Genomic DNA, 12,076 nt, shown 5'->3' with positions numbered 1-12,076 from the left:
CAATATAAAAATGGGCAGAGGATAAAAGATTTTGCAAGGAAAGAGATGTTAAATTTCACTAGTAATCAAATGCAACTTAAAATGATAAAACACAATTTTTCTCTAATTTGGCAGAATTGCAACTGCTAATTTCTAGTCTAGGTGAGACCACAACGAAACAGGGCCTCTCTTACATGCTTCTGGAAGTTACAAACTGCCATAACCTTTCTGAAGGACAATCTGATATTATATATAAAAATCATCAAAATTGTATATAAAAATCCTCCTTTCGACCTCATGAATTCTCAGTAAGATCTACTACAAGCGTGTACATCACCATGTTATTAATAATATTAAAATAGTGTAAACAACCTCAATGCCCAATGATAGGAGACAAGTTAAAGACAATTATGGTATACTATAAATAAAAACAGGGGGAGAATATTTAAAAGCGTGAGGAATTTGTCAATATAAAATGTATGATTAAAGCAGGTTATAAAACTGCCAACCTGAGTCAAGAGGGTGGACTGAGCACAAGCTAAATGCCCCCTCCCCAGCCCCATATACCCTATTCCACATACATGGATGATATATCAAGATATTCTTTAGGTAATAAGTAGCTCACCTCAAAAGAAAGAAAAAGAAGACTTCAGTTGCTGCATAAGGACAGGAAGACATAGCGGTGGGTGGGAGCTGACAGTGTGCCTCCCAAATTAGGGCCAGGACATGGTCAGCGGGCACTGTAGGGGCCAGGAACACACTGCACGTCTCCACCTGGAAGAAAGGACAGTCCACAACTGTCCTCCATACACAGGGCTGGGAAAGTGTCGCCCAGCTGAGATGGAAACCCTGAGCCTCCCAGTATCTCTGCACAGTGTTACATCCGTTAAATCCAGAATGGAGCCACTGATAGAAAAACCAGTTCAGACCTCTGTGAACCTTATGGGGCTCTAGCAGGGGCAAACTCGAAACCCTATAGGGGAAAAAAAAAAACCCCTCAGGATGCTCACAACTCCAGGTGCAAGCAGGAGAGGATTCCTAGAGAACAGGGGTTCTGAATTTTTTGGTTTGGTCTCAGCACCCGATTTTCACCCTTAAAAATTCTTAAGGACGAAAGAGGTTTCGTTGTTGTGGGTTATATCCATTGTTATTTATCATATTAGAAATGAAAACTGAGAAACTTTTTGAAGATAGTCCACCAACCCAGTGAATGGGAAAATTCACACCTGAAGAGTTAGAGAGAATCGAGGAATCTGACAGGGGCTTCAAATCCAGCTGTGCTGTACTATCTAAATTAATCCTAGGTTCAAGCCATCTGCATCGCCTAAAGATTGGAAGTATAATTGCTAATTGTTAAGAGTGGGGGTCTCTGGGTGGTAGAAATAGGTATGATTTTCATTTTATTCTTGTGACTTTCTGTATTTTCCAGCTATTTCTTAAGCATGTTTTAGTTTTGTAATCAGAAAGAATACTGCGGTACTAAATTGAATTCAGATACTTCCTCAAGAGAACATTGCTCACTTTGATTCACTTGAGAATATTCCTTCCATCAAGAGGTCTGGGACCCTCTGAAAGGTCCTTAAATGTAAACATGTTAGTTATTTGGATAAGGCCTTTGAATTTCACTAATCTGGAATTGGAGAGATTTAGACAATTCCTGAGGCCAAGTTGACCCTGGCTTGGGAGACCTGTCCTTAAAGCAAATTAATTGTGTCAAATTGCATGAAAAGAATATTAACATACTTAAAACCAAAATTTCCAGGCTCTTTGATTGACTTATTACTTAAATACACTTTATTTTTGCAGCAAGTCTATTTAAAAATCATAGGAGATTACATTTTGAAAACTTAATTTCAGTTTTTGATAGATGTGAAATAAATACTGTATTTCATTTTAGAAATCCTATTTTAATGTAGACTTTCTGCCTCTCCTCCTGCTTCCCTCATTAATTTTAATTAGCGAGTTTCATGGTATTTTCCAATAGAGATGTTAGAATTTTAAAGGATCTTGGCTTTTATTTTAATACTTCCCATTATTATTAGTAGTATTTGCATTGTCTATATTATGAGTATTTCCCATTGCATGTAATGAGGATGGCTCGTTGGTGTCATGTTGAGGGTGGGGATCTTCTGTTGTTAGGAAAGGTTGGGTAACATTTAGACAAGGTTCTTGAGAACAAGCTTTGTGCTGTGACTCTCCTAGAGCAGAACATCTGGAGTATGAGATAGCAACTTCCCAAATTTATTTGACCATAGAACTTTTTCCTCTCAGAGCACCTGGCAGGACCACATATTGTGGATTGCACTTTGGTGAAATGCTGATCCAGACGACTCCCTCATGAAGAAAGGAGAGATCATAGAGTTGGCCCCCCTATGGTGCTTGTGTCCTTGTTTAATAACATTGCTTTCTAGTGTTTTGTTTTTTATTTTTTGGTGAGGAAGACTGGCCCCGAGCTAACATCTGTGCCAATCTTCCTCTATTTTGTATGTGGGACACCTCTATGGCATGGCTTGACGAGCAGTGTGTAGGTCCACGCCTGGGATCTGAACCCGTGAACCCTGGGCCGCTGAAGTGGAGTGCTCGAACTTAACCACTACACCACTGGGCTGGCCCCTATAGTGTTTTATTTTACTAGGTTCCTGGTTTCAAGAAGTTTACACTCTGATAGGGAAGATCATCCCACTCATGGATAACCAATCATATTCATGGTTAACCAATCACATTCATGGATAACCAGTCCCATTCATAGATAACCAATCGTACTCATGGATAACCAATCACATTCATGGACAACCAGTCACGTTCATGGTTAACCAATCGCATTCATGGATAACCAATCCCAATCCTGGATAACCAATCCCATTCATGGATAACCAATCCCATTCATGGTTAACCAATCGCACTCATGGATAACCAATCATATTCATGGTTAACCAATCGCACTCATGGATAACCAGTCCCATTCACGGATAAGCACAAAGGAGGACATGCTTCACTGTCTGGAGGAAACCCACTGCGCTTCACTGGGAACATGTGAATAGGTTAAAACAATCATGAAAGGAAATCACTTTGTGAAACCTGCGGCTTTTGAACTGCTCCTTGAAGAATGGGGATTTACACATATTTACACCTCAGTTTAGAGGTTTGGAGGGCAAGAGGCATCCTTAAATGATAAAGTCTGCTGTCAAAGACTTGGACAGGCTGGGGTGATAGATCAGTTTCTATTTTCTCATCTCAAAATGTGCTCTCCTCCCTCCCAAGAGCTTCTTTTCAGAATGCCCTCTCGCTGCGGGTCTGGGGTTCTGCATCTGATGCTGGTCACCGTCAGATAGCACCACTATTTCACAAGGTTAGGCCACGTGAAGTAGCAGTGCGGATGTTTTTACGAGGTACTTAGAGCTCCGACAAGACCCTGTCCATCTTCTTACCCTTCTGCTCTCTCCAGAGCCTGTCTCCAGACCACCAAAGTGCAGATCTCAGCATGCTGATCTTTTTTGTGGACAGTTAGTTTAAGGGGCTTTAAACCTGTGTTAAATAAGCCTTTCAACAAATATTTCTTTCTGGAATAAGCATATTCATAATCTAGATGGTGTACTGCACCAAATCTCTTGGACTGTGTTCTTTTAATAATCATACAAAACCAGAGCGTTTTATTGAATGCAAATTATACCTCAATAAAATTGGTTTTAAGCTTTTAAAAAAGTCACCATTTTCAGACATATGAAATTGCCTTAATAAAAAGGTATCTAGTTGTTTATAATCAGTCCTACTTGCAATGTGGGTGGCGAATATTAAAGGTTGCATTTCTTCCTGACATTAATCATAAATTAAAATGCGTATTAGTTTGGAGTAATGCATTATAGTATCCCTCAAAACATTTCTGGGGGACGGCCCCGTGGCCGAGTGGTTAAGTTCCTGCGCTCCACTTTGGCAGCCCAGGGTTTTGCTGGTTCGGATCCTGGGTACGGACATGGCACCACTCATCAGGCCATGTTGAGGTGGCGTCCCACATGCCACAACTAGAAGGACCCACAATTAAAATATACAACTATGTACTGGGGGGATTTGGGGAGAAAAAGCAGACAGGAAAAAAAAGAAGATTGGCAACAGTTGTTAGCTCAGGTGCCAATCTTTAAAAAAACAAAAAACCTTTAAAAAAAAAAATTCCTGGACTTTGTGCAAATTTTAGATGTTCACTTCATTGTCTTTTTATCTTAACGAAGCCCTATTTTGTGACATTACTACAGTGTCATCATATATGGTCAGATGGAAAGTGATAAGGCTCTCCTCCGTGTGGCTCGTGTGCTCCGTGAAAGTCTTGACCAAAATCATACAGCACTGAGTTAAGGCGAAATGTCATTCCCCACTTCTCGGGCTTCCACTCACATACAGGAACTTCTGCTCCCCAGGAGAGACAAAAGTGGGGAAAACACTTAGAGCTTCTCCCTCCCCCCCCCCCCCCCCCACACACAGCCCCAGTTCTCCCCAGGAGAGAAGGAGCGGTTTCTCTGGTGAATTGGGGGAAAGACCTTGGCCTGCTGGCCTCAGCGCGGGGGGAGATGCTCCCCGCAGGTCTGCAGAGTTGGAAGCTCCCTGGATGGCCAGCCTACACAAGGAGTCCTGCGGGGTCCAGCATGCCTGGACTGGGAAGAAGGTGTGGCATCAGAGATGAAGTGTGGGCACAATTTTCCATCAGCTGGCAATTGATCACCATTTGTCTTCTTTGTTGAATGTCTCCATTAGGTCCAAATTTAGGAGGGGAAGAGGGTTGTTCTATGACAAGCCCCTACCCCCAACCCCAGCACAGGCTCCCATTTCTACTAAGAGGTGGCAGATGTAGTGGGTGAATGGCTGGGCTCTGGAGAAGGATTGTCTAGGCTGGAATTCTTACTGGGCAGGTTTCAGTTTCCCCATCTGTAAAATGGGGATTTTAAAAGTACCTACCACATGTGTCTGTGGTGAGGATTATTGTTGGGCAAGAAGACCTCTGAAGCGCTTAGCATGTGGCCGACATCATAATAGGTGAGCTGTTATTATTGTTCTCATTACTCTGAGAGTACACAATGGCTTTAAAGAAGTTTAAACACAGTTCTTAAAATGATGGCCTCTCCCAGCCTCCGGAAGATCTAGAATGTTTTGGGCAGGAGGAGCTATCCAAGATCTTTTGATGATGAGGGGTAAAGCAGAAGGAAGGACTGGAGGTTGGGCACAGTGTGGGGAAACAGAGAAACATCTGTGTGTGTGCGTGTGGGTTGTGCATGATGGGAACATGTGTAGGATGGTTTTGAAATAGTGTGTGGTGTTTGCTAGTGGATACGTGCTGTTTGGCATAAACCATCAAAGAAAAAAAGAACTAAAACTCTATTTTGCCAGGATAACTCTCATTTGTGTGTATAACTTATTATTTGTGCAAAATGATTGACATATACAATGAGTTTGCATATCATTAAATATATCAGATAAACTTTGCTGTAAATATTATTCAGTTGTAACAACCACTTCTATAAATGTAGTTTCTAATCAGGTGTGGGACCTACTGCTCAGCATGAGTAACAGGGCATATAAACAAGTATTTGTTAAATGCAAATTATAGGAGCTGTGGTTGATGCTCTGCCCAGAACCTCTTGGGTCCCTTTTGTTGTCACCGAGCTCTCCTCCGCTGGCTCCAGTGTGCCATTGCTTCTCGTCTTCAGAGGCCTGCCTTGGGTGACTAGAACTGCTTTGCCTTTGGATGCAGAGAGCTGGAAGCGCCTGGAGTCCATCCTCGCCCTGGGTGGCCCTGAGCCCACAGTGGACAGGTGTGGGAGTATGAAAGCCCAGCATTGCCTCAAGTGGGAATAACTCTGGGGCATAACTTATGTTCCTGAGTCATCAGGAGTGATAACTGAGGATCAGGCTGGTGCTTGCCCCACAGGACTGCCTGAAATTGCGGTCCTGCTTCCATTGTCCCCCTCCCTTACCTGCTCCCTCCACTCCCTTACCAGTTCTTCCTTCATAAAGGATTCGCAGCTGATTCCTCATCACAGCGTCTGCCTCTGGGGAACCTGAATGAAAAGCACTTAACACATGTCGAATTCTGTCCTGGACACAGTGTAAGCACCAGCTCATGGGATCCTGCCCGCGCTGTGAGGTGGTTGTCATCCCCCTTATTTCGTGGAGAGGTGCACCGACTTGAATAAGGAGGAGGGGCAGCGTGTCCTTCCCTGGGGGTGGGTAGAGGTTGTTGCTTTGCCTTCTTCCCTGCCCTCCTGGCCCACAGACATCTTCTTTAACACGACTGTGTTATCGTTTGAAGTACAGCCACCACCTTGGGGTAGTTTATCTGAACAAACAAGACCATATTTTGAATTATTATCCATAAAAAGTGCATTACTGATGAAAGATACCACGGCAATTCTCTTTGTTTCAGAAGCTACCAGACGATTTAGCAACGGGGCTATAAAACCAGTTATGTGAATGACTAGGAAGAACCTAGTGCATTTAGTAAGGCTTCAGGGAGAGCGCTGGGTAAGGCAGACTGTGTGAGGCAGACGGGAGGCGGGGCGAGCCTTTAGGGTCAGACACACCTGAGCTTGAGTCCCAGCATCTCCTCGGATGAGCTTTGTGACCTTGGGCTGGTTATTTAATCTCACTAAGCCTTAATTTTCTTACCTGTAAAATGGAGACTATAATATCTATTTTGTAGGATCTTAAGTAAGGATTAAATAAAAGAATGGCTATAAAGTTCTTGGCACAGCGCCTGGCATAAAGTAAGCACTGAATCAAACAGGTTTTCATTAAAACGGAGCCTGGCACACATTACATGTTGTAACTCAGCGATTCACCCAGAAGCAGAGGTGTATTATTTTCAGACATTGACGATGCAATAAGCAGCTGCTCGTGGACATCCTGGTGGCCACCCCTGGTGTGCAGGCCACACCTGGAGAACCGTGGGTCAGTGCAGCATGGCCTTCTACACAGACGCCAATCTGCTATTTTCCTGGCCGTCTCTGGGATGAACCAACCTTTTTGCATTTTCCGTTCACCAGAGAGAGGAATAGCCATGCAGTACACCTCTGCCCGCTGAATACCCTGCCCACTAGCCAAGCATCTCGCACGTTTTCCAAGACTACATAGTAAAGATGGTATAGCTGTGTTTCTTGTTTAACAATTTATTTTGGGGTCGTTGTAAATTCACATGCAGTTGTAAGGAATAATACAGAGAGATCCCCTATACCCTTGACCCAGTTTCCCCCAAGGGGAATATCTACAAACGTCTGATTTTAAGCAGAATTTTTGAGTAAGTACTTAAACCTACCCTTATTTATGCAAAAGCACTGAAAAATCTGGTTTGCTGTAGTGAGACTGCGAACTACAAGACCCACTGTCTCTCCTGTTAGGATCTGAGAATCAGCCAGCCCGTCGTTTTTGGCATGAGAAACCTTGATTCAAAAGGAGAGCTTATATACACGTAGTCCTTGTTTTACCCCAGAATTAAAACTAAGACTTTTACAAGAAGCATTTTTTCAAAACCGAAATGTTTAATTGTAAACCTCTTTTTCATCTTTTTCCTTGCTCGCCTGATTAGATTCCTTAGAGAGTTAGCATTACCCGCTTCCCAGCCGCGACCATGACGATGGAGACACCACGCCTGTTTTCTCTCCCAGAGGCGGCTCCCATGCCAGGGCCTTTCTGGGGCTGAGAGCCCCATAGAGCATGTGGTAAAAATGTTTGTGGCCGGGAACAAAAGCAGAAAAGCTAAATGCAGTCGGCCTGTTTACCATTTATTAGCAGCATGTCTCGCGGAAGCTCTCGGTTACTAACACAGCGGGGTGCATCGCGGGGATGGCTCTGCGGCCCCGCTGTCAGCATCCGACCTCCCGCACCGGTGGGCGCGGCGGCGCTGGTGTGCACGGCGCTGGTGTAGGCAGGCAGAGCGGCTGTGCGGCGTCTGATAGGATCTCCAATTTATGGATGGTAGAGCAGTTGGCTTTATTTATTGTGTGAAATGTTTTAAGTTTGCTTTTAATTTTTAAAGTCGGAAGCTCTCTCCATCTCCCACATCGTTTGTCATCACCTCCCTTCTCCTTCGCTTCTCTTTTTTTCCTGCCTCCTCGAGTTTCTGAGCACGTCATCCTCGGCCCCCTTTCTCACTGCCTTCCTGTCTTTCCTTACTCTTCTCAAAGATGCTCCCACCTCTCCCTTGCTGCCTCTCAGCTCTCTAAAAAGAAAGAAAAGGGAAGACAAACAGATAAATCCTTTATTAAGACATTTGGCCAAAACCCTTGTAATCCTGTTTATTTCAGATTCATTTTGTTGTCTTCCAAACCCGGGCCTGTGCGGAGCCCTGCTCTGTTTTGCCTACTGGGCATTTGTAGGTATTCAGTGGTAATGGCGCACAGTCCATTTATAGACAGTTTTTTTCCTTTCTTGCTGGGTTTGTGCTGTCTGAATGAGCTGTTTAAATATATGTTTGTAATAGCCACTTACCAAGTGTTTTACACCGGGTGCAAAAGGAAAAAGTAGAAATGACTATTATATAAATCCATGTTTGAAATGCGGCCACGGCCTAGGGCTTGGGGAGTGAATGATGGAGGAGATGACTGTCTCACCTTTATGTCATCTGTGAACAAGGGTGGGCCTGACACTGGCTCCCTTGGGCCACCAGAGGAGATGGTCAGTGGACAAGTGAAAGATCAGTTACTGTGAGGTCACCCCGAACATAATGAGCTAAGACATAGGGGCCGTCAGTGAGAAAGAGACCAAAAGATGGGTCTTGGGAGACTGCCGACTCATATCCAGGACAGCAATGAACTGGAGGAAGACAGGTGTGTGTGTGTGTGTGTGTGTCCAGAGATGAAGAAGGTAGAGACAAAGCCTGGGGCGCTTAGAGGGTGGGGTTGTGGTTGCATGTGGCTTACCTGTCCCTCCTGGTCAGGGGGTAGTTTCTGAAAGGGCAGACCCCCGACTGGACAAGCCAAATAGTTGAATTCAATGATGATCAAAGGTGTCTGTGCAGTCATTTGGTGAACTCTGCCAGTTTCCTACAGATGTGATTGATGTAATAGGGAAATACTCTTTGGCGGTTTGGGGTGCATGTAAGTCTCTGTTACCATTTATTGGAAGGAGGTACAGAGCAGAAATGCATTTCACAAATATATATATGATTTGATAGCATTGTACATAGGGCTGCTTGCCTGCTTTTTGGTTTTCTTTCAATGTAAGGAAATAAGGTCAGACAGGATTTTCCTGTATTCTGGTTTTACCTTTGTGGTGTGTGTATACATACGCCTGTGAGCAATGTTATTTTTCTTAGCCAGAGTATATCTTTATAGCACTTTCAACATGTGTCGGATGTACTTTTAAAGGTGCCAGACACCCTGTTTTATTCTCAGGGGAGTACCTGTGCATTCTATGCAGAGTTACTTAGGGGGAAGAGTTCCTTAAAAACAAAACAATAATAATAACAGTAAAAACCCTAAATTCTCCATGTGCTGATCCACTTGAGCAGAGAACCAGCATCCAGTGTGCATGTGTATGGTGAGGTCAAAGAAAGGGAGGCTAATTCTGTGTCTTAGTCCAAGGGGCAGTGAAAAGAGACCAAGAAATGTGTGGTGAAAAAGACAGAGAAAAAAAGAATGATCTCTCCTCTGGTTTTTCTTCTCTTGCAGTTCCATTTTGAACCCAAAGTGGATGATGCTGTCGGGGCTGAACCACTGACCAGAGTCTGAAAAATTCCCATCTTCTCGTTGGCCATCCATTGAGATAAGATGGAAGACTCTTACAAGGATAGGACTTCACTGATGAAGGGTGCCAAGGACATTGCCAGAGAGGTGAAGAAGCAAACCGTAAAGAAGGTGAATCAAGCCGTGGACCGGGCCCAGGACGAATACACCCAGAGGTCCTACAGTCGGTTCCAAGATGAAGAAGAGGATGATGACTATTACCCGCCTGGAGAAACCTATGATGGGGAGGCCAATGATGATGAAGGCTCCAGCGAAGCTACAGAGGGTCACGATGAAGATGATGAGATCTACGAAGGGGAGTATCAGGGCATCCCCAGTATGAGCCAAGGGAAAGACAGCATCGTGTCAGTGGGGCAGCCCAAGGGTGATGAGTACAAGGACCGACGGGAGCTGGAGTCAGAGAGGAAAGCTGACGAGGAGGAACTAGCCCAGCAGTATGAGCTGATAATCCAGGAGTGTGGTCACGGTCGTTTTCAGTGGGCCCTTTTCTTCGTCCTGGGCATGGCCCTGATGGCGGATGGCGTGGAGGTGTTTGTCGTTGGCTTCGTGTTGCCCAGCGCTGAGACAGACCTATGCATACCAGATTCAGGATCCGGCTGGCTAGGTGAGTGCGTCATGTCAGTAGACAAATTCTGAAAGTGGTTTATTTGTTGAGCACAGTTCACAAATGCAATAAATACTTTTCATCTAGAGCACTGCATTTTTCCCCCAATACTCTATGATGAAAATTTTACACATGCAAAAGAATCAGAAATATTGTACAGTGATGCCCGTAAATATCCACCACATAGATTCTATAGTTAACATTTTCTGTTATTTTGTTTGTCACTTATCCATCTATCTTTCTATCCGTCCATCAATCCAACTTACATTTTTATGCATTTCAAAGTAAGTTGGAGCAATATATTTAACTTATACTATTATAAATGTTTCATTGTTTTCTCCTTTATTAACTTCCAGAAATATGTCCTTGGAAGTTAATAAGGCTATTATATGTAACTTATTTCACACTTTTCTAAATACAGAGATTAATTCTACAAAACCCTGACAAATGTGATTTCAAATTCCAAATTTCAAATTTTATGTATAACACTATGGTTTAAATATTTTGTGGACCCTGCTTATTTTTATTTTTCCTACCATCTATGTGTATGTTTGCTTGTTGATTTCTTCAATTAGGCTTCTTCATAGAATTTTCTCTAGATGATTTTTTGTCTTTTTCAAAGTTTGTACCTTTGTGCCTAAACTGGAAAAACTTCATTTCCTCATATGAATCAAAAATCTATTTCAAATCGTATTAATATTTAAATTACATGTGTTAAAGATAATGTGATTTCTCTGTAAAATATCTAGATAGCAGACTTGATTTTTATTTTAAAGTTACCATGCACGCAAGGTTCATATTGTTAGGAAGCTGTAGTTAACGCTCCCACTTATTTCCCATGTGGGAGAGAAAATAAAAAGGCCGAGACACATGCGCCCAGCGGAATATCCCCAATAACATAAGAGTCCACTTCAAACACTCGGGCCAGAAGTCACCAGGACTCCAAACCCCGTCTGCTAAGCATACCTCAGAGAACGTGTTTACAAGCATATTAAATCTTCATGTGTTTCAGAGTCTGTGAAAGAGAGTAAGAAAACTTACTATCTTTATTTCCAAGGGGCTTTTTAAAACTAAAGCTTGAAAAACAAAAGTATACAACTGTTTTTGTGGAAACCTAGTAACTTTATTAGGTAATGTTAAAATCATGGATGCTGAGAAATTTTCTGTGTGAAAAAAAATTAAATACCATTTCCTAACTTGCGCTGTGACAACACAAGAGAGAGAATCGTGAATGAGAAAAGGATTTGCATCTTATTCGTCTGACATGTGTGTCTTTCATATGTCCCCCTCCTAGCGATGTTTCCTTCATCACTGAACTGAAAGACGCAAACGCACCAGAGCAGCCTGAGGGCGGGGGGGGGGGGGGGCATAGTTTGCATGTTTTTGCTGGTGGCCTCATTTGTGTGTTCAACCATCAGACCGCAGAACATCATTCGCAGGAGGGTCCTCAATCGTTTGTCAAATTGATCTTTTCAGCATACCTGTTTTGTATCTAGCACTGTATTTTGTTTTTGTTTCTTTCCTTTAATGAGCAAGTATACCCACTGTAAGCCTAGGCATCAAAATATTTATCAAGATTTTTCTAAAGGACTATGTCAGGAGAATATTTTAAGAAGATAGATCCTTAGAAATACATCCACACAAATATTTAATAATTGCAGGCTTACATTTAGAATAAAAAATCTTTCCATGTTATGATCCTAACTTTTCCACATTTCAGAAAAGTCTAAGCTAATCTTGTCCTTGTGCCTTTATCTTCTTGGTGCTG

General features: G+C 43.0%; 1 protein-coding gene across 4 annotated transcripts in view; it reads left to right on the top strand.

Moving 5' to 3' along the window:
- Window positions 1-12,076, top strand: part of SV2C (synaptic vesicle glycoprotein 2C) — a 206,287-nt gene that overhangs the window by 38,673 nt on the left and 155,538 nt on the right. For all 4 annotated transcript variants that reach the window (XM_023618157.2, XM_070233384.1, XM_070233385.1 and 1 more), the window contains one exon: window positions 9,630-10,308. In XM_023618157.2, the coding sequence (XP_023473925.1) occupies window positions 9,729-10,308 (580 nt within the window). In that variant the 5' untranslated portion in view covers window positions 9,630-9,728. The remainder of the gene's footprint in view (window positions 1-9,629; window positions 10,309-12,076) is intronic.

This window comes from Equus caballus, chromosome 14 (genome assembly GCF_041296265.1).
Source record: "Equus caballus isolate H_3958 breed thoroughbred chromosome 14, TB-T2T, whole genome shotgun sequence".
NCBI classification, from domain to species: domain Eukaryota; kingdom Metazoa; phylum Chordata; class Mammalia; order Perissodactyla; family Equidae; genus Equus; species Equus caballus.
The sequence above is the reverse complement of the archived record's forward strand: the minus strand, read 5'-3'. Positions and strand labels throughout refer to the sequence as shown.